The sequence below is a fragment of the Cannabis sativa genome, chromosome 6, assembly GCF_029168945.1.
Source record: "Cannabis sativa cultivar Pink pepper isolate KNU-18-1 chromosome 6, ASM2916894v1, whole genome shotgun sequence".
Lineage (NCBI taxonomy): Eukaryota > Viridiplantae > Streptophyta > Magnoliopsida > Rosales > Cannabaceae > Cannabis > Cannabis sativa.
In genome coordinates, this window is record NC_083606.1 from 2230229 (window position 1) to 2253603 (window position 23375).

The 23375-nt window shown below is 31.8% G+C and overlaps 2 protein-coding genes across 4 annotated transcripts; one reads left to right on the forward strand and one right to left on the reverse strand.

The window, feature by feature from the left end:
• Positions 1–1484: 1484 nt before the first annotated feature.
• LOC115719749 (beta-amyrin synthase-like) lies at positions 1485–10560 on the reverse strand. 3 transcript variants are annotated; one of them, XM_061116835.1, is made up of 16 exons: positions 10273–10558; positions 9997–10182; positions 9811–9900; positions 9360–9557; positions 7587–7671; positions 7319–7485; positions 7005–7196; positions 6505–6618; positions 6242–6361; positions 4774–4896; positions 4537–4635; positions 4313–4369; positions 3623–3813; positions 2810–2987; positions 2453–2731; positions 1485–2227 (listed from the first exon to the last, which is right to left on the reverse strand). In XM_061116835.1, the coding sequence occupies exons 1-15, from the start codon at positions 10480–10482 to the stop codon at positions 2459–2461; spliced, it is 2283 nt and encodes a 760-aa protein (XP_060972818.1). In that variant the 5' UTR covers positions 10483–10558; the 3' UTR covers positions 1485–2227; positions 2453–2458. The 3 variants fall into 3 exon arrangements, 2 of the variants coding, with proteins under 2 accessions (XP_060972818.1, XP_030504787.2); XM_030648927.2 differs by lacking the exon at positions 1485–2227 and having other exon boundaries at positions 2235–2731; XR_009688179.1 differs by lacking the exons at positions 1485–2227; positions 3623–3813 and having other exon boundaries at positions 2593–2731; positions 10273–10560.
• A 10196-nt stretch (positions 10561–20756) lies between these two features.
• Positions 20757–23106, forward strand: LOC115725752 (cytochrome P450 71D11-like). Its single transcript, XM_030655355.2, has 2 exons — positions 20757–21810; positions 22339–23106. Exons 1-2 carry the CDS (start codon positions 20875–20877, stop codon positions 22945–22947), a joined length of 1545 nt encoding a protein of 514 aa, XP_030511215.2. The 5' UTR covers positions 20757–20874; the 3' UTR covers positions 22948–23106.
• The last annotated feature ends 269 nt before the right edge of the window (positions 23107–23375 follow it).

Sequence of the window (23375 nt, forward strand, 5' to 3'; positions counted from 1 at the left end):
TCGAATATCTAATCTGCTTTTTGGCGGGAATCAAACATTAAAAGAAGATCGGACCCGATTTTAGTAAGTTTCCGTTTCGGCGGATCCGCTGCGTCAGCATCCGAATCTGATGTAGCAGATCGTGTTTCTTTTGGAAAGTTTTTGTACAGATGCTAATTCGAACTTGTGGTTGCCTCTTTGGTTTCTATGATCTATAAATAGAGCCTAGAGAGCAACCATTCGAATTACCTCTTCCATTATTCATTTTCTACATTTATCTTTTGAGAGAAGAGAGTCTTTCTTTGTTTTGTGAGAGCCTAGTTGTTCATCTAGGTTCTAGTTGTTCTATTTCTGTTCTTACTCTATCCTAGAGGTTGTGAAGAACTACTTGACTGAACAAGAGATTGGTCTTCGGGAGAAGACTTGATAAAGCCTTACTTCGGGAGGAAGTAAGCACTTGGTCTTCGGGAGAAGACTTGTTGAAGCCTTACTTCGGGAGGAAGTAAGCACTTGGTCTTCGGGAGAAGACTTGTTGAAGCCTTACTTCGGGAGGAAGTAAGCACTCACACTTCAAAGACGAAGGGAGTTCGGGCTTGAAGGTGTTTCAAGAAGTCAGATTCATAAAGTGGATTACAAAGGATTGCGGCAATACTTTAGAGGGAGTCTAAACTTGTTTAAGTCAATTGTCTTTGTAATTTTGATACTTTATTAATTGATTTCATTCTCTGGGCGTGGCCCCGTGGACTAGGAGTGTTCGGGAGAACACTGATACCACGTATAAATCTCTTGTGTCAAGTTATTTATTTTTCTGCAAATATTATATATTACACTGTTCGGTTTTCTTTGTAGCGAGAATTATTTTTCGTCGCAAACGCGTACAGTTTTTATATTTTCTTATATACAACTGACATTTGCAAAAACACGGTTTTTCAGTTCTAATTAGCCTCAAGTTTGCATAACCCCAACTTATTTGATACGCTTGGACATAAAACTTTGAATATTAATGAAACTCTTAAATTGATCCTTGATTGATACTATTTCACGCCAGTACCAACTACTAGTGGTTGGGACCTTATAAACTCGCCAATTCGTGTCACGTACCTAAGTACACATTATAGATCTGTTAATTTGATCGATAAATTATCTTGTTCAGTTGCAATGATCCATATATACTTTCCAATAATGACTGTGTCCTATGAAATTAAAGTCTCTAAATCCAAGTCCACATGCTGATTTTTGTAAGCAAACTTCGCTCCATTCCTTTTCACCTGGTCCACCAAAACTGAATTGACTAAAGTAGCTCTTCTTGCAAAAGACAGATTGCATGTGCTCCATGTTCTAATTCACTTACTCATTTTATTCTCTAGAACCTCAGAATCGGTTCTAGGTAGCCTTTTTGAACAGATTGGAACCCCCGAATACTTAAATTACATTTCACTCTTAGAATAGCCCATGAGAAATCTAGAACTTGTTGAACTTCCCTGCAACTCCATTCCTGAACAATATACAACAAACTTCGCTTTATTTAGGTGTGTAAATACAATGTTTTATAAAAAACTTTCAAACCTTAAAGCATGCGATAGATGGATATAAAATCATCTTTGCAAAATAATAAGACATCAACCGCAAAGCGTACAAGTGATTAAGTTCAAGTTCTTTACATCTATCATGAAACTTAAAATCCTCTTTAACCCCAATCTTTTTTAATATTCTCGAAAGATATTCCATTCCTAGAACAAACAATATTGCATCAGCAACTTGAGGTCTTCAGGGAACCCTAATCCGAAGGGATGCCTTCCCAAAGGTAATCGGGGAGAGGAAGTCAAAGGAACATATAAGACAATGTATATCATTTCGAAAAATGCTTGCGTGTCACACCTTTAATACAATCCTAAAAAATTTGGAGGTTTATCCCCTCTACCAACTCGCATAAAGGCTCATGGAAAAAAATGTGTAATCTCTCTTAGGATTACACTTCCACTACTCTGACACAACCTTTCCCCATGCACCAAATGAAAGCTCACTCGCTTCCTTTCACTGTGAATAGTAGCATGAATAGTAATGACTACAACTTTCAAGGGTTAGGCCTAATTAACCTACCATGCCCAATACACCTATTATCAAGCCTATATCTTGTATTTTTCCCATCAATGGGCTAATATTTTACACATACGTACAAACCCTAATCAAGATCAGATCTGTCCGACCCGTAATGAATGACAACCTATAAATAGGACCTTACCATCACCTGTAAATGGGTTCACATACTTAGAGTTTATAGAGAATATTCTTGAGAGAAAAGCTGTAAAACACGATTATTACACAGTTGAATACAATTTTCTCGTGGACTAAAGTTCATTAATACCTGACCACGTAAAAATTATTTGTTTATTTTATTATAATCCTTTCTTTAGCTCTAATCTTTCTTTTAATTTAGTTTTCGAAAATCTCAGTAAATAGTCTCCATCATCACCTTGAATTAGCATAGAACTCGTTTACGATATTCTGCAAGAGCCCAGAGCGGGAAAATGTTTCTATACATTGCATAATGTAGCATACAATTCTTCATAAAAACTCCTGTTATTCCTTGCTGAGGGAAATCACCATCATCCAATTGAGAATTGATTATTAATTTTGCTGCCTTGTGAAGAGGTGTTGGATCTCTTTCTGCTTGTCCTCCATAAATTAGACCCATCATAGCCCAAGAAGTTTGTACCAAATTTGATCCATTTTCTTCAAGAGATACATATTCCTACATCATGAAATCAATGAACAAGTTATTCAATTAATTACTTGTAATTATAATATCATCATTAATTTAATTAATTACCTTATTTGGACATGAAAGATAACTTTCACCCCAACCACCATCCTTGTTTTGTGTTCTTAGTAAGAAGTGAAGTGCTTTACGAATGGTTTCACTATTATTGTAAGTCTTCCCAGCAACTGCTAATCCTTTAATTGCAAACCATGTTGCATATGTGAAACAAATTCCCCAATTTCCATACCTAAAATCAAATATCATCATGTTTAAGAAATGTCATTAAATTTTTTTTTTTTTTTTAATTTATGCTCAACTCTGCAGGATACTAAAATGTAGAGAGTTTGAAACAGTATTTTTATTAATTAATTTCTTGGTTTTTTTTTAATAAAAAAGACGTTATATAATACATTATATATATATGGAACACTTCTTAATGGGTATAATCTATTAATCGGTACTAAACAAATTTAACTATAAATATTAATTTTAAAAATATTAAATAATTAAATTTTGGTTCGATAGCGAATAATAAAAGATAAATTTATATTTCTATGTTTAATTTAGCTATTTAATTAAATAAAATATTAAAAAATACATCTTTTCACACTATATCAAAAATATGTTTGTATAAAAAATATTTAAGTCAAACTCATTTTTTTTTTTATCAATTTTTTGCGATTTTTTTTTATTAGCTGATGGAACAACCTCAGCCCAAATAATGTAAAAATAAGAAAATTTTCTATTTAAATAAAAAAAGAATCATAAAAGCTCAATTTTTTCTAATATTACCCATTCATGAGTAATCCCATTAATTAAGAGTGTACCTATATATATATATATAAATATATAGGTAGGAAAATTAAGGGGAATTAATATTACCATGAACCATCAGGAAGCTGTGAGTGCTCAATGAAATGTACAGCCTTTGTTATAAAATTTTGAATTTCATATTTCTTGTGGTTTGGATATAAACTCTTAAACAAAACAAGTGCTTGGATTGCTGAAGAAGTGCATTCCACATATTCATGCTCAATCACAATTCCCTCAGCAAATTCACTTGGATTCAATATCTAATCAAATTTTGAATTGCATTCAAATTAATTACCAAACACAAATATTGAGTTAGACTTTTTCAAAATTATTTAATCAAAATATTTAAAATAATTAGTATTTTTATCTATGAACTTTTTACACTATTAAGTTGTGTCTCTCAATATATACAATTTGTAAATAATACCACTAGAAATATAATGTTTACAATATTAACGTGACTCTTTCATCACATTTTATTCAATTTTTTCATAAAACGAGTGATATGGTGAATTGTAAAAAGTATATGAAGTATATAATTTGCACCCATTCATTAACTATTCTTCACGTCGTCACTTATTTCACGAAAAAATTGTACAGTGTGATGAAGGGATCATTTTAATGTGAATGTTATATTTCGTAGAGTATTACTTACGAGCAGTAATCTTAAAAGATATATAACTTAATAATATAAAAAGTTCAAGAAACAAAAATACTAATTATATATTATTTATCCTATAATAAAAGTCAATTCTATACCTCCATCCACTCTTGTCCTACTGCTCGCTCCCAAACAGTTAAACCACCGTTTTTCCTCTAGCAAGCAAGTAAATTATGTTAATTATATAATTCTAGGGTTTCAAACGGTGTACTACTAAAAATAGATGTATCGATACACCCATTTAATTCAATTTTTTCAATATTTTATGAAAATTATAAGCTAAAGAAAACAAATACATATCATTGTTATGAAAAATTATTACCTGTAAAGAGAGTAAAAGATTAACAGAATCATAAAGACGCTCAAGTTCAATTTTCTCACCAACAATTTTTATTGGTAACAATGAGAGAGAAAGACAACACTGGAAATATACATATAAAGTAGAGTTAGGAATTGAGGCATAGAGATATATATGTCAAAAATAAAAATATTAAATTAATTATGGAAACAGTATTATTAATAAATGATACTTAAATTATGATTTAAATACCAAATTTACCTTTAAATTTTCTGCAGTGGAATCAGATACTTGCCAACCTTGATCTTGATCGGAAAATGTCCAGGATCCTTTAGAAATGTGACGATACATGCTTTTGAAGTTACCAGAAGGATTATCTTTTACCTTTAAAATTTTACGTAAATTATAGTAAATAATACAACTCTGAAGAATGTGGTGTAATATCCGCTAACTCCGAAAGGGTATTTTAGTAAATTTTACGTAAAAATGTGTTGTATGAATTCATGTTTTACGTTAAGAATGTTTGTTTGAGTCCATGCAATATGTTTGTGTGAATCAAAATAATAAATGCTTATGTATGGTGTGTCATGCAAGTGAAATGGACCTATGTGTTACGTATTTTTACGTAAGTTTCTGTATGAGTTTAGAGATTCATACTTGAATGTATTTTGAGTGTATTGTTGTGTTAATGAATGTTTAGGATCTTGTTCTCAACAAGGAAATTCGTTGAGGTGCTCGAGGTAGCAAGTGTGGTCTTAGCAACTGAGGTAAGAAGAGTGGACATCTGTACACAGGGTGTATGTTATGCATACAACTTGGGATGGGTGGCTATTTAATTTGATTGTGTTGTGATTTCCTTATATTTTGTGAGCATCGTTAGCATGAGAATAATATTAGGGTCTTGCTGCTTGTGTGAGCATAACACTTGCAGGTTATAACATTATCATGGGTGAGTACAACTTATGGTAATTAATTACCCTGTTGGATGCCAAGTGTGAGAATAACACAAGGCAGGGTAGGTTACCTCATGTCTGATCAACATGAGAGAATAGTTGATTATCGTACGTGAGTATAATGTGCGGTATGAGACTTGATGTGTGCATGTGAGAACAACATGCGTTGTGGATATATTTATGGAATGTGAATTACTGTTGATTAATATTAAAGAGTAAATTATGTCAAGTAACTAGTTAGGAGGGTTATGTCCTACATAGCTCTTCTTACTGGGCGTTAGCTCACGGGTACTCTGTGTGCAGGTAAGGGTAAGGCTAAGCAGTGAGAATGAAGAGCTCGAGGCGTGGACCACATGTTAGGGGGCTGGCACAGTATTTTGCTTTTAATGTTTTTTAACTGCTAAACATTTTGGAACTATTATTTTGACTTAACTAGTTCTTATTTAAGTTTACAGTACTAAAAGTATTTTGTTTTAAACAATGAGATCTCATGCTTGGATATTTTTCAATAAAGAAGTATTTGATTGTCTTTATCTTATTAAATTGTTTTATACGGACTACCCTATGTGACATCTCGGGAAATCGGGGTGTTACATGTGGTGAATGAGGTTTCATCTCAAAATTAATTAGAAATAATGAAATAGTTCATTCATCTTATACATGACAATTTATTTCCACACATTAGTAATATGAGACCAACTCTAATAGGACTAATAGCAATATTGACACGTAAAAAGATACTAGACACTAATTTTTAATTGTATTTATATATGTACCTGGGAATTTTTAATGAAGTGATGACCTCTTGCAAGTGTTGGTCCAATTTCATCAACAAGATCACTATCAAGCAATGCCTGAATGGCAAAACTAGTGTCCCACGATTGACTACCAAATGTCTGAAAAATCCATGGTAAATAATTAATTAATAGACAATTTATTTGTAGAGTAATATTATTAGCTACATATACCCATGCAAATTACATATACACTTAATTATTACAATGTATATTAAATATTAACCAATTTATAATAAAGTTACCTGCATTTTCATTCCATCCTCAGCAATCCACATAAAATCTGGGATTCTAGCTAGGTGTTTCTTAAAATAGTCCCCATTTGGATCTTCTACCCAACAAGCAAGCATACACAACACCTATATATATATATATGTATATATATTGAAATCCAATGTTAGCATATAATAAACTAAGATAGTGTATGCATTAAAAAAAAACTTAGATAGTGTAACTATTTAGTTAGTTACATTATCATAGTAGTTTATATTTTCAAAATGGTACAAATAAAGTCTCGAACTTAATTTTTTATCAAATTAAAACATAATAATATAACCATGAGCATTTGTTCGTACATATATTAAAAAAAATTAATAAAAATATTTGAGTTCAGAATATTATTTTATATTTTGAAAAACATAGTGTTCGAATTTTTATTTAACAAAACAGATGATTCAATTTGTATCTTTCGCGAAATACAATCTTCAAAATAGTATTTATCCTATATAATATATATGTATATCACCTTTTGTACACATCCGAGTGTGATATATCGACTATTTTCATCCTCGTAATGAATGTGATCCATAGTTTTTTGAAGGGCTCTTTCTCTAATCAATTTGTTTAAGGGCCAACGAGTAACAAGAGGCTCAAGAAATATATGGAGACTATCCCAAATCAAATCTTGTACCCAAGGATGTGAATAGTATACATCCTCCTATATGTATAACAAAATACACCCAAATTAATTATTTAAACATGTACAAAAAAATTCTATAAATATATAGATTTTTGAAACTAGGCTACAATTTTTGTAATGTTTTTTTAAAATTTTATTACCTTGGCACAAAAATGGCGAACTTTTCTCCAATTTATTTCATCATAAGGTTGAGTATGAAGTTCTTCTCTCAATTGCAAAATAAGAGGTGTGATTGGACCCACAAATCTTTTTCCATATAAGTATGACATAGGCATATAAACCATTCGAGAATTACACCACAATTTAGCTGCACTAGTTTAAAAATACAGAATTTTATTGTATAACATTTTAGAATTTTATTGTGAATTATTCTATATTATACATGACATAATAAAATTATATGCAAACCTGGGTGTATGGGAAGAAAGGGAGGAAGAATCCAAAATTCAGGAGGCATTGGATTGCATCCAACCCAATCGAAAAGACCGAGTATCTACAAATAAAATGATGAAGAGAAAAAGTGATGGAAAGCATAGTTTATTGTTAATTATAAAGTAAAATCAATAATCAAGTGTGTATATATATTTTAGAGTAATTTATAGCGTAAATAATTAAGTTTAACTCTTATAGTTGCAGATAAATAGCTAAGCTTAATTTTTTGCGATAATAATACTTGTTGAGAGTAAAAATGTGACGAGACTGCCAACAACTGTGAGTAACCTTTTCACGTTGCGGTTGTGGAGACAATAGACGGTGGTTTGAGCGGGAATTGAGTGAGAAGTTTGGAATTGAGCTTGTGTTAGGGTGTATTCTCTGTAGAGAGTTCTAGATCCCTTCTCAAGTTGCTTACGTACCCTTATATAAGGGATCAAACCTTATTGTAGTTCAGTTGAAGGGTAGAATAGTCATCATGCTCCATGATTCAAATGTGTTAACCTATCGTTGTGGGTTGTACACCCACTTTCTCGCAGATACCGATCCATGACCTAGAATAGTAGGTGGTTGTAACTGTGACAGTCAGTAGTCCCGTGATCCGTAAGGGGAAATACTGGGTAAGCTGTGCAATCCCACATCGCCTGGGAAAGGTCAAGTGGGATGATTCTGAGAGTGTGTAGGTATGGGACTACACAGTTGAAAGAGGGCTTAAATGGATTGATTGGTACTACCTATATAACCAAGGTGCATCTTGTTTTTCGGTAGCCCATCACGAAAGAACTCCACAGTTAAGCGTGCTTGACCTGGAGCAATTTCAGGATAGGTGACCTCCTGGGAAGTTTTCCCAAGAAGCGTGCGAGTGAGGACAAAGCACGCTGGAAACACTCGTGTTAGTATGTAGGGTCAGTCATCAGTCCATGAAGCAGCCAAAGTGACGTACTCGTGTATAAGAGCCATTCATTCCGTGGGTGTAAGGACCTAATGGAGGCTTGAAGCGGGGACATTACAGTAACCATCTTGGAGTAGTGTAGTCCACTGCTCTCGTGTGCATGACTATTATGAGGCTAAATCTTGGTCTTAATGGGTTGTCCAACTTACTTCATGGGCTACCACAGTCATTATATATTTAAAAAAGAATTGATGTATTTAGGCTTACCATCTTTGGATCGTATTGTAGGTCTAAATATGTTTAAAGAATTGTTGTGGGTTGTACAACCCATAATTGGGAATCGGTTGTACAAACCACATATATTGCAATTTTTCTAAGGCCTATTCTAGAATTTGGGCTATTGGGTCCTCTTGTACAGCTCACGACGAAAGGAGTGACTTGTATAGATAACCTAATATTTTTCATCCACGGTTTATGGGATCATTAAGTTGGGCTAAGATCTAATTGTAAATTTTACCCTTACAATGCTTAAGTTATATTTTTAGAACTTCTGTAGGTACCTGACCGTTAAGTGTCAAGTCAATGTGAACGTGTTATTTTCTTATTGGTATATTTAAAAAAAATTTAGATGAAAAATAAAAATTTAATGACCTGGACCAATCAAGACTATCATGTGACCATTGACATACATTTAACAGTTAGATACCTACTGAAGTTCAAAAATTATAACTCATGTTATATTACCATCAAAAATTAAACTTAAGTATTTATCAGCAACAGTGCAACTGCAAGTTAAACTTATGTATTTACATTGCAAATTACTCTATATTTTAATATTAAGAGAATATATATAATACCGAAAGCCAAGTCTTTCCCCAAGAGGGTATATATGTTACACCACCATGGTCAAGAATCCATTGTCTTGCTCTTGCACAAGCATTGTCTTGTCCTCCATCTGGCCCTTCTCCAAGAATTCTCATACAAATGTAGTTAAGAGTTGTGCAAAACATGGTGCTATGGCCCTCTATGTGTAATCCCCATCCACCATCTTTGTTCTGCACACATTAATTAATTGAATACAAAAAAAATTCTTACATATATATTAAGCTTTTGTTAACTCATAGAAATTAGGACCGAACTTGAGCTAAGCCGAGCTAGGCCTCGGCCCACCCAGCTTAGGGATCCAAAAACCAAAAAAATAAAATAAAAATGATATATATTTTTTTTTGAAAATGATCCAATAATTTTGTTGCTATCTAAGGTTTAATTAGTTTCGGAGTTATCCTTATCTCTTTAGTATTTATGTACCTGATGATAGTACATGTAACGAAGCATTTCTTTGCGATGCTCATCGCTAAATATGGTATTAAGATGACCCGTAATATAAAGACACATAACCTACATAAATATGAAAAAGTTTATTATCATATAGTTTATATTATATATTTATAAAATCATAACAAAAAGTATTTATTATAGATATAATAATATTACCAATGGAGGAAGGAAGAATAATATGCCAGTATTCTCAGCTGGCCAATGTCCATCACTAGCTTGCAAAGCAGAAACAAAATGCACAGCTCTCTTCAATGTAATCGTTGCCTTTTCATATGAGATCCTCTCATTATCTTCAATTTTAATACCACCAATTCTTTGTTTGAAGTTTTTCTCTTTCAAAAACTGTATAAATTAATATAATAAAAAGGTTTGACTTATAATATGTAACTATTGAAACTCTTAAGTAAAATAATTAAAAGTAAAATATTAGACCTGCATTCGCCAAAGAAGGTCACTGCTAGGCTTGACTCGAAACCGATGGTTGTAGAAATTAAGACGAGCAGCTTCTACAGCCGCTCGGTCTTCGGGAGTACCAGCGTCTGCATGGTACTCCCATATTTGTCTCCCTACAAAATTATTTGTGCTGTATAAATATTTGTTCTCACTAATTCCATCCTCATTTGCTATCTTCAATCGCCACATTTTTCTAATCAACCTTCTTTCTTTATATTCCACTATAACTATAGTATACCACTATTATATATTTTTAGTCATATGTGAAACCATGAGTATGTGTATATAAATATATATACAATTTATATCAATTTCTGTATACGTGGCATTTCATAACTTTAATACGTGTGTGGTCTTTATTATTATTTTTGCCACGTACATTAATTAGTTATTAATTTGGTGAAGTCTTTAATAGCCGACCTTAATAGTTAGCGTCCGTACGATAATCGATGTAATCAAGACAGAGGTACATTAGAGGGTGGGGTGGCTTTGGTCTCCTACAATTATTTTTTTCTAATTTTTTAAAAATAAAAATTATTACATAGAAAATATAAATGAACATTTTATTTACAAAAATATTTCTATAGGTAAAGTCAACATCTATACTTTTTATGTAATTTTAATTACCAAAATACACTATCATCACTTACACAATCAGATGATGGTTGCAGAGTAGTTGCTGTGTGGTTGCGCGATAGTTGCATTTGACGATAGTTGCAGGATGGTTGGCCGAAGGTTGCATCAGATGAAAGTTTCAATTAGACAAAAGTTTCTGGGTGGTTGGCCGAAGGTTGCATCAGACGAAGGTTTCAATCAGACAAAATAACTGTTAGCAAAATATTTGTGCAGCTATAATGCAACTGTTGTGATACATTAAAAATCAGAACATTGTTTTCACGTACGTAACTCTATCTACATGTCTGTTTATGATTTAATATGAACAAATTCACCATTAGATATTTAGAAAACAACAAAAATACACCAAGATAAATATTTTACTATAGTATTGATGTTATTTTTTTTATTATACTTGAGTTAGATTATTTGGGAACTCCAATTCAACTTTTTGAGATATGCCTTTCATAGATCTAAAAATTGGAGTCTAGACATTAGTTTTATGCAAATTAAAATGGATTTCCAGTTGAATTTTAGTTTCGTAGTAGTTTTTCTACACTTTTTTCTATGAATTCGAAACAACCCTTATTTTGATTGATTCTGGTTGTCTTCTCAGGTGAATTCGCCAGAATTAATGGTGGTTCTCTTTCTGGTTGAATTTTTATTTCGTTTGTCTTGGGTTGCTGCGTAGTTGCACGATGGTTGGATGATAGTTGCCCAGAAAGCATGGATCCTGGGTTAAAGGTGTGTGTAAGTGGTATTGGTGTAATTTTTTTTATTTGGGTTGTACATTTGTTTATTTGGCCAGCTAAAGTATATTTTTGTAATATTGTTATTTTTTTTTTGTCAAAACTAAAAAAAAGTTAAGTTTTTTATATTTTCTTTTAATTTCTTTTCAAATTATGTTTTCCCCCCTTCTAATATATTTATTTTTCCTTTTTTGTGCTATTATTACATATGAAATTTCTTTTTTAGGTGTGGGGATATATAGGTTTTTGGATCGAAGAGCTTGCCACTTTCACAATTAATGAGGAAATTAAATTATTGAAAAGATAGCTGCATGGGTGAGTTCTATGCGCGTGCTTAGCTTGTTTTAGTTTGGGGTCGAGTTTGCATCTCAGACTGTTTCGGTATCAACAAAAAATGTTAATCCTATTTTTTTTTTTGCATTGTTCTATATGTTTTAATTATTTTAGGTATCTTATAAAATTTTTAAAAATTTAGAATAATATATAATATAGAAAGTAAATAGTCTATTTCAGACGCGTATAAAATAAAATAATCACGTACGTATGTAATAGACTGTATGAACCCCATCTTCGGCGTGTTAAATTTAGTAGGATATAACTACAACTAATGAAAAAAAAAAGACTAAAAAATTATTTTAAATGTCAAAACAGATAAGGTACACTATTAAATTTTCTAAATTATTTTAAATGGAAAATATTTACTACATATTATTAATTACCAAAAAATTTAAAATTCTTACTCAAAAATTTCTTTTAACATAAATCATTAATAGTTTGCTAAAACTCCATCGATCTTGGAATAAATTTTGTTTGAAGCATACTGTTCATTGCTCCAAGTGAAGAAGCTCCCATAATATTGAACTATGCTTAACTCTGTCTCCTATTCTTTTCATCTTTGTTTAAAATATCAATAAAATCTCCAAGTACGATCCAAGGATCACCACTTGCAAGATCTTGTAAACTTTTCCATAAATTCTTCCTTCAATCTTCATCATTAAAGCCATAAATAAAGGTAACATAAAAACTATGCTTATTGTCAACAGTTGCAACAAATAAGTGTATATAAGTTGGCTTGAGCAGCTCAAAATATTTACATTAAAATGTAACGGATTCTAAACTACTATGATTCTCCCACCTTTGTGCCACATTAAATTTGATGTAATGCACCACCCGGAGCACATGTCCATATATAAAGCTCCAAAGAAGACCAACAAGACCAACTTTCTAACTAATAATAAATTGCTTACTATATTTTGTTTAGCCATTGATCTCTCGGACGATCCATCTTATGATCTTATCCATTGGAAAGAGGACGCCCCTCCTGTATTGTCCATTTCCTTCTCTTGTAGGAACTCCTCTTAAAATGTGGCTTCAATCTGATTCTCTCCAGTCCGAATAGTAGTTAAAGCTTGAAAAGAATTAACAATGGCAAGGTAGACCTGTGGTTCTTTGGCTTAAACCCTCCACCCTTTAGTAACTGGTTGGAATTCTCCTAGAGCAGGCTTGGTTTGTTCTAGTTTCATGCACCTCTGGTTTTTCGCTTTCATTTTGACCACTCATTCTTGTTTCCTCCCTTCTTTCCTACGACAATCATTAGTAGCATGCCCAACTCCTTTGCAATTGCCACAAATGGTTGGTTTCCACTCATAATTAAGAAACTTCAACAGGTATATTACAACTAAATTTGTTCTCAAAATAAATGGTACCTAGAAATTCTTGATGAATTGAGACTTCAATAAGGACTCTCAAGAATTAAGTTTGTCTCTCTCTCTCTCTCTCTCTCTCTCTCTCTCTCTCTCTCTCTCTCTCTCTCTCTCTCTCTCTCTCTCTCTCTCTCTCTCTCTCTCTCTCTCTCTCTCTATTTTGTAACATCATCAACCATTAGAGACTCTCCCACTTGACCAATAATCTTGAACAAAGATTTTTTAGCCCAGTATTTCAATTCAAGATTGTTTAATTGAACCAAAATTGGGACTGTTCTAATAATCTCCTTTTTGAAATTGATATTTGGATCTGAAGCTAGGGGTGTTCATTGGATCACATCCAATAGATTTGGGCCCATCCGATCCAATCCAATTATTTATTGGATATTGAATTTTTCCATCCGATCCAATCCAATTGAATTGAGTCATCTGATCCGATCCGATCCAATTGATGTATTGGATTGGATCGCTTCCATCCATTGGATTCTTTAACTGGTTTTTTATTAGATTGGATTGGATCCATCCAATAGATCCCATGGATGAATCCAATCCATTTTAGCCACTATTTAGGCTGATTTCATTAAAAAGAAAAAAATTTATGAAAAAATATAATTTAAAACCTAATAATCTAACATAGATAATAAAATATTAAATAAAATAATTAAATATATAAAATTATAAATATTAAATATGATTGGATGGACATTTGATAATATTGGATTGGATCGGTTCGGTTATCATTGGATCAGATGTCTCATCCAACATCCGATCCGATCCAATTATGATTGGATATCCGATTCTATTAGATCGATTAAGATTGGATCGGTTGGTTGGAATTTGATTGGATGACTTTCTGCACACCTCTACCTGAAGCCTTCATGATGACAGGCCTTTTGTTGAAGAAAGTGTACCCTCCCATGAGTATTTCTTCTCTATCCTTAATGCTATCAAAATGAATGCTAAGTCGAAGATCTCGGTGGTCTTGTGAACATACCCACCTTATCCATTTTTTCTTTCCATAGTCGTCTTGTAGAGCTTTCAAGCACAGAGAGGGGTGGATTAGCTCCAAGAACGTAACACACTATAGAAGAATTCCAAAAGAAATTGTCCTCTTCAATATCATCCATAGTTATCTTAACCTTGTTGTCCTTTCCATAATTTCAAAAAGAAGATGCCAAATTTCGAATAATGTTCCCAAATCATAGAACTAGAGGATTAGCTGGCATACCTTTAGATAAAGAATTCGAGCATTCTTGATTAGCTTCCATAAAGAAAGCAAAGTATGATCGAATCTTCTTGCTAGAGGATCGATTTCATCGAGGACTTCGTAAACAGAGGAGCCTGAAGGACATCTCGTAAAGGATCTGACCTCGCAGGTTCCTTGTGAGACAACACAATTTTCTTCATCTGTGAGATCTAGTGGTTCAATACCTATAATTTTCTCCATAGATTTAATTTTTTTCATATCAACTGTTGAATTAGGATCTTTTTTCTTCTTCTTAGTAAAAACTTTCAGCTTTCCTTGGACCTTTGCCCTTATTTTCGCCATGGTACCGGCTCGAGACAGCTGAAAGAGCTAGGAGAGAGAAAACTTCTTTGTGTGTTGGATTTTTCCAGTTTTTATATATTTTATTTTATAACATTTTTTAATAAAATATTTGTTTAATCAATTTTTAGGGACGATGTGTCACCACTATAAAAATATTAAGGGAAATTAATTTATATACTATTTTTTAATTTACGGTTTGGGTTGCTCTGGACGTGGTTGCTCCGGTAGTTTTTATGTGGGTTGTTATATGAATATTGGTTGCAATTTAGGTTACTCCGTAAGTTGCTCTGTAGATTTCCGTAAAAATGCAAGAAAAACTATTTTGAAGTGTAAAAATAACAATAAAAAATCCCAAATATTAAATGTCACCCCTAAATAATTTGAAACTTAAAATCAAAAAAATTGATGATAATTATTAGCAACGACATGAGAAAGTTGCCGCTAATAACGGGTTATTAGGAGCGACATTTTATCACCCCTATTAATGTCGCCCCTAAAACACCATTTTCTTGTACATAGTGTTATATATCATTTTTATTTTATAAATTACCTGTCAAATTTATTAACTGATAGAGTTTATAATTGTGATCAGTCCTCGTCTTCACCTTCTTCTTCAAACTCTGATTTTGATGTTGTAACGTATACGTATTAAGAAAAAAGAAGAAAAAATTCATGTGGATCTTCTTCACCATATCTATATATATATAGAGCATTGCTATTAGGGATCAGTGGTGCCTAGCACCTTTGCGATATGTCGCGTTGCGATTGGTTAGCGATACTCTCTAAAATCTATTATATAAAAATATTATATGGGACCCGATACTTAGTTGCAACAATAGTGATATTGATACATAGGAAAGTGCTAGGCACCACTGCCCTCTAGCATTTCTCATATGTATATATACTCTTACTGATATATCTAAATTCAGTTTGTAAAAGTAGAATTTTCTTTTCTAAGTTTCTGGAGTTAAGGTTGTCACTTTCACAATTAATGATAAAATTAAATATTTATCTACTCTCAGTCTTATAATTTAATTCATTTTGTGGTTGAAAGTTATAATCATTAATTCTCAACTAAACAATTAATAGCAACTGCTCATGGCCCATGCATGGTGTCACCTCCCGAAGCTCACTTTCAAAATTCAATACAAACATGTTTATAAATTTTATAAAATAAGGTAGGGTATATGTAAATAAATGTGTATATATATAGTATGCTACATATTAATTTATTATTGGCAAAAAGGTTATGATATTTGAGGTTGTAGGCTGATTTTAGTCTAAGTTTTGGATCGTGTTTTCGGATAGTTTTTGATCTTTGTTTTTAGTTTTAAGGCTGTTTAATGCTTGATTCTTTTGTTTCAGGTCCCCGAATGTTCAAAGGAAGTATTTACAAAAATAAAAGACAACAGATGAAAAAGTTGAGGTAAAGAACTATACAAAGTTCTTTTCTGCCTAAGCCCAGTATCCTTCGCCGCGACGAGACTTGGAAAATTTTTTTCCAAGTCGAGAATGCTCTTGCTATCGTGACTGGGGAAATTTGTGGTCGTGGCGAAGCCTTCCTGACGACTACATGGGCAGTTTCGTAATTTCACAAATTTAAAGAGAAAACTTGGGTCATTTAAAAGGGAAGCTCGTGATTTTTGATCATTATTCATAATTGGAGCCCTGAAATCAAAGGAGAGGACTTCAAGAGCTGCTTGTGGTGACCCCAATCGATTCCTTCAAACACTTTCCTCTCTTAATTTTTCTATGTTATTTTCTGTTTCAACTTTAATTATGGATTTGATTATGGAGATTATGGACTAAACTCCTATCATGGGGAGATGATGAATGTTGATTGACATTATTTTTTTAGGTTAATGATAATTACCATTTCTTCTTTCTTGATTGTCAATTTATCCATATATGTGTTTAATTACATGTTTAAGATTGATCACCTTTTGCATGCTCTATATCCCAATTCAAAATCTGAAAAGTGAGTTTGGAGAATGCTAAAATTGGATAAACTAGGTTTTGATGTGAAACGAAAGTATTTACCAGTACAGTTTGCTACTCCGATGGTAAAAATAACTTTTACCAGTGCATTTCGCAAACTGCGGTGACAAAAAGGTCAAAGTTTTACCAGCGCACATCAGTGACTAAAATCTAAGGAAAAGTTATTTTTGCCCGCGCTTTTCATTTTGTGCTGGCAAAAGTTCTAATACCAACATTGATTTGCTAACCCTTTTTGGCAACACATCAGAAGTAAATTCTATTTTACCAGCACAAACCAAACTTCTGCTAGTACAAAAATATGCTGGCAAAAGTAATATTATAAGTAAGGTATAATTGAACTTATATATGAAAATACTATTAAATTTGGAAGAAAAGTTAGAAGATAAAAATAATTTAATAAATGGGATACATAGATGACGCATAATACTAAGAATAAAAAGTAAAATATATATCTAGACTCTAATCTTACTAATATTATTATTCTAATACACTCATTTTTGTCACTAAAGTAAACATAAATAAAATAGTAATAAGAGAGAAAATAAAATGATAAAGTGTCTTTTTTCTACTCTAAAATCTGATAAAATTCACAATGCCAAAGAATGCTATTTATAGTAAAACTTTACTCTCCAAAATAGTATTTTCATCATGTATCATTTAGTTGGTTGAGAAAATGACAATAACATGACCATATTGCATGTTGCATCAAGTTGTGGGGTTGAAGACTGGTCAGCTTTGAGGGGAGAGTGGGAAACATGATATCCCATAGTCATGCAGAGATGTCTTCTTCAGCCATACTTATGAGGAGTCTTGATTTGCTACATGGCACTAGATGACCATCAATCTATTTAGTTGAACACAAAGTCATCTGAAGTCCAAAAAGATTAGCATGAGTCATTTATGCCTACATATTTGATGGGCTTGGGCTGCTTAAGAATGGGACTCCCTTTTTCATTAATTAATTTTGATATTTGCTATGCCAATTTCCTAACACTGAAAGATAGGGCATACAATTCAAAGTAACTTAAATATTTCTAACTAAAATAATTTTACCATTAAAACTATAGAAGTATTCAATTAAAATAATGTTATGTCACTACTACAAAAATACCCTTAATTTAGAGACGGTTTTTAAGGTCTTTCAGTGTCGGTTTTAGCAAAATTTGCTATCGACACTGATCGAGGCGACGTTGTAGGATTGAAAAAACTGACGCTAAAGGGTACCCTATGGCGTCAGTTATTGTATATTAACCGATGTCATATGTACCCTATAGCGTCGGTTCATAGTGAATAACCGACGCAAAATGCCCCCATAAACGACGCCATATACCCCTAACAACCGACGCCAAACTATAATAATTATTATTTTTTTTCAATTAATTTAATTTAATTTATTTAAATTGTATTTATTAATTTATATATTATATTATTTAATTTAAATTTAGATTAAATATTTATTTTTTAAATGGTAAATTAAATATTATTTAAATTAATTTTATGATTAGCCAATATACCTAATTTCATTTCATAGAAGCAATTAAATAAATTACAATTACATATTACACAAATATTGTAAAATTAGTCCAATAATTATGTTTTTCGGCAAGACTGGTCTAATGACAATTGGAAGTAGATGTTGCATTAACACACGCAATCACGTGATTTCAGACCCATCAGTTTCAATTCAGTCCCATTTACTATGTTTTTGATGTTAGACGAGTAATCATCAGGTACTTTCATATTTGCAAATGATTTGCAAACTATTTGTTTTTCCTTTTTGGACAAAGTGAAACAAGTAGGAGGCAAATATAATCGTTCACCTTTCTTTTCAGGTGCCAGAGATTGTCGTATACCCATTTCAGTGAGATCTAAACAACTATTTAGACCATCCTTAGTTTTGTCGGGAATATCAAGTAAGGTACCGATAATACTCTTACACACATTTTTTTTCAATATACATGACATCCAAACTATATCGAACAAGTAAACTTTTCAAATATAAAAGACTAAAAACGATTGACTTTCTTTGAAAACAACCATTTTTTTTTTTTTAATTTTTTTGCGTCCTTCCATACTTAAAATCTACAAGTTCTACTTGTTGAGAGAAACAAAAATAGTAGAGAGAAGTAGGGTGTATATGGAAAGCTTGTGTATCTGATCAAGCTAATCTCAATGGTGTGGTTTTGTAAGGAGTTAAACTACATTGTCTTAACCTCATTGTTAATCCACAAGCTTTGATACGATTATTATGCTATACAAGTGCACATATCAAGTAGTACTCACACAGAATAGGTCAAACTCAAAGTACTTCAAACTTATTACTACTGTACTAGACTTATATTTCTATTTGATTGAAAAATAATCTTTGAGAGCAAATAATAAAGATTGAAAGAAATTTTAAAAAAATGATAAATGTTGTTTAAATATATAGATGAGAAATTAAGGATATGAATCCAGTTGTTTCAATTACTAAATTGTTAATGCTATTAACTATTATTTTTTCTCCTATGTGATGACAGATTATGAAAATAACCTAAAATCTTTTCAGATTATAAAGGTCCTAAACTATATATCATCTATTTGCATTTTTGAGATAGAATAACATATAATTTGCATTAAAAAATAATCAAAGGGTCACACAAGTTATGTGAATACTATTCTCGTTTCACATAAAAATCTATGTTTAATTATTTAGAGCATTCTCAATACTTATTTTTTAGATTTTATATTGAGATCATAGATCTTGCATAAGGTGGCCAATCAAATATATGTAATAAGCACAAAAATGAATAAATAACACAGTCAAGAAAGAAATAGAAAATCACATTAACTTTTGGAAGAAAATCATCCAACATTCTTCATATCCCTAAATTGAAAAATTAGTTTATAATTCCAACATTCAAATCGATAATTAAACTAAAAAACAGAGAAAACATAGAAATTAAAGAGAAGAGAAAAAAACTAGATGGTAAACTCGATCGGATCACCATGCTCGCTCCAAGCTTCTTCTTCTTGTATTTTCTAGGGTTCTTTTTTGAATGCCCCCATAAAAATTCGAAACCCCCCTTTTAAAACTAAGTTTTACAATTTAACATCGAGAAAAGACAAAAATCTCCTTAACCCGTGCAGAGTCATCGTCACGACCACAGATACTCTAGTCGCGACGACTGTAAAAAGTCAAAAACATCGGTTCTGCCCAGGCTCCTTAGTCACGATCACAATTCTAATTCTGGTCAACAAAAGTTAGTCGTGACCAAAAATTAGGCTCGTTGCGACCAAAATTCATTTTTCTACTTCGACCTCTTTCAATAAAATGTGTATATCTTTTGCATACAAACTTCCAATGAGCTGATTCAGAATGAGTTAAAAAAAAATCCAAGACATTTATGTTTTCAGTTCTTCCAAAATTTTCTTTATCATGGAGGGAGAGACTTACGTATAATTATATATATGCTTAGTATTATCATCACAGGTGTCCTCTGGCATATTTGTACGTGTTAAAAATTCAGCATGCATGACGTAAGTGTTGGGCCACTTGTGTTTTGGCAGAGTTTATATGTATTTTCCTTCCATTAAATTAAGGTTCGAGGTTATAAAAGTAATAAGAAATATACGTGCAGGGTAAAAGACATTGTAATATTGTATAAATATATATATATATATATATATAGCATGTATTTCTCTGCCATTAATTATAAATCTCTGTCATGATGCAAACGTGCCAACGTTACAAAAACACATAATGATAATATGACACATATGTTTACACATTCATAACTGTCCCCCAAAAACAAAAAACAAAAACTTATAATTAATGTATCAAACTTGGCTAAGGCATCTTCAACACAACATTCCAATATATATATGTAGTATCATGATGAATTCATACATAAATTATTAGTGTATATAGCATATATATATATATGTATAATATTCCCTTAACTCATCATCATCACTTAATTTCTACATGGAGATCATCACCCAACCTTCTTTATTCCAAATCCTCTTCTCCTTAGTTTTTCTGTTTATGATAGTAATAAATATACTATTGAAAAGAGCCCAAACCAACAACTCAACTTCAAAACTACCACCAGGGCCATGGAGATTACCTTTGGTGGGAAACATGCACCAACTAATCTCATTATTAGGCTCAAAATCATTATTACCTCATCATACATTTAGAGACTTAGCCCAAAAACATGGACCACTCATGTACCTCAAAATTGGACAAATTCCAACTCTAATAGTTTCATCACCAGAGTATACTAAAGAGGTCTTGAGAACCCATGATCTTGTTTTTGCATCAAGGCCTCAAACTCTTGCTGCAAAGATCATAGCATATGATTGTACCAACCTTGCATTTGCTCCATATGGTGAGTATTGGAAACAACTAAGAAAGATTTGTATGAAAGAGCTTTTGAGTCCAGCTAGGGTTCAAACATTTCAACCCATTAGAGAAGAGGAGTTGTTTAAGCTTGTACAAGGGATTGCTTCAAATGTTGGGTTACCTATGAATATTACTCAAATGGTCAAAGCTTCAACATATAGCATTACTTCTAGGGCTGCCTTTGGCAAGAAAAGTAGTGATCATGATGAGTTCATATTGATTGTGGAGGAAGCTCTCAAGGTAGCTGGAAGCTTTAGATTTGGAGAGGTCTTTCCTTCTTTGAGTTTTCTTGATTGGATTACTAGGGTTAAGTATGAGAGCTTTAAATTAAGGTCTTCAAGGATAATGGAAGATATTATCAAAGAGCATAGAAAAGAGAATGAAAATATTATGTCAAGAGAGACAAATGGAAAGAAGGAAGACTTGGTTGATGTTCTTCTAAAGTTTCATGATAAGAAGAATGGTGATGATGTTGGGTTCACATTAACAATTGACAATATCAAAGCTGTAATTTGGGTAAGTGCCTCAAATTTAAATTCATTTTCTGTATATCATCATAATCTAATTAAACTTCATGCTATTTTTGTAAAGGTTCTCAATACAATTTTTGATCATTTTTTTTTCTTCATAAAGTTATTAATTGTACCTTTTATTTTGTAAAATAATAAATTTGACTTTATATTTTTTAAAATGGTACAAAAAGTACCCTAGAAATAATTTTTGATATTTTTTTTAATATAACCAACGTGAAGACAATTTTTTGCACGAACAGATACAGAAAATATACTAAATTTTAGCATAACAACTCTAAATTGAGTTATTATGAACTTTTATTTTGAAAAAACATCAGTTCAGGGTACTAATTTGTACCATTTTGAAAAATACAGAGTTCAATTTTTCATTTAACGAAATAGATAGTCTAATCAATAACTTTTACAAAATATAAGGTCAAAAATAATATTTACTCGTAATATATTTATATATATATATATATATAAGTTCATATAAGTTTGTAAATAATGGTGAATTCATTTATCATGTCAGGATATTTTTATAGCTGGAAGTGAGACATCAGCTTTAACTGTAGATTGGGCTATGGTAGAAATGATGAGAAATCAAAGAGTGATGAAAAAGGCTCAAGATGAGGTTAGAGAAGTCTTTGGCAGAAATGGGTCAAGAGATGAATCCTCAATCAATGAGATGAAATACTTGAAATCACTTGTTAAAGAAACTCTAAGGTTACACCCTCCAGCTCCTTTATTACTTCCAAGAGAAAGTAGAGAAAAATGCAAAATCAATGGTTATGAGATACCTAAAAAAACTAGAATGATGATAAATATTTGGGCGATTGGAAGAGATTCTAAATATTGGATTGAACCTGAGAGTTTTATACCAGAAAGATTTGTTGGTAGCTCTATTGATTTCAAGGGTAGCAATTTCGAGTTTATTCCATTTGGTGCTGGAAGAAGAATATGTCCAGGCATGTCATTTGGTATCACCAATGTTGAGCTTTCCCTTGCTTTGTTACTATACCATTTTGATTGGAAACTGCCTAATGGAATGGAACCTAAAGATTTAGATATGACTGAGTTTTCTGCCATTACTTTAAGAAGAAAAGCTGATTTGTATTTGATTCCTACTAATTATGTATGATATTTCACACATAGAAAAATCACACAGGATGAAGATTTGTATTTGATTAATGTAACTTATGAATTTGTAGTCTTTTGTAATAATTTACTGATCACATATATGTGTTAGATTATGTTTAGCTTTCTGTTAGTAATTTTAATTTACATTCTTTGTGTGGCATTTCCTCCCAACTAGGGACAATTTTTTACATACCAATTAAGTAGTATTTTTACAAAATTAATACTAAAATATGGAAATACATCCATATATATATATTTATATATATTTCATTACAAATACTCTTATAGTTGATTAAATATCAAACTTATCAAAATTAATTATTAAGAAAATAAGCCTTATTGAAAGATTATTAAAAAAAAGACCAATTTCAATAGTAATCCTTGCTCTTGAGAGTACTTTTTTTGGTTTCTTGTAATTTTCTATTTTCT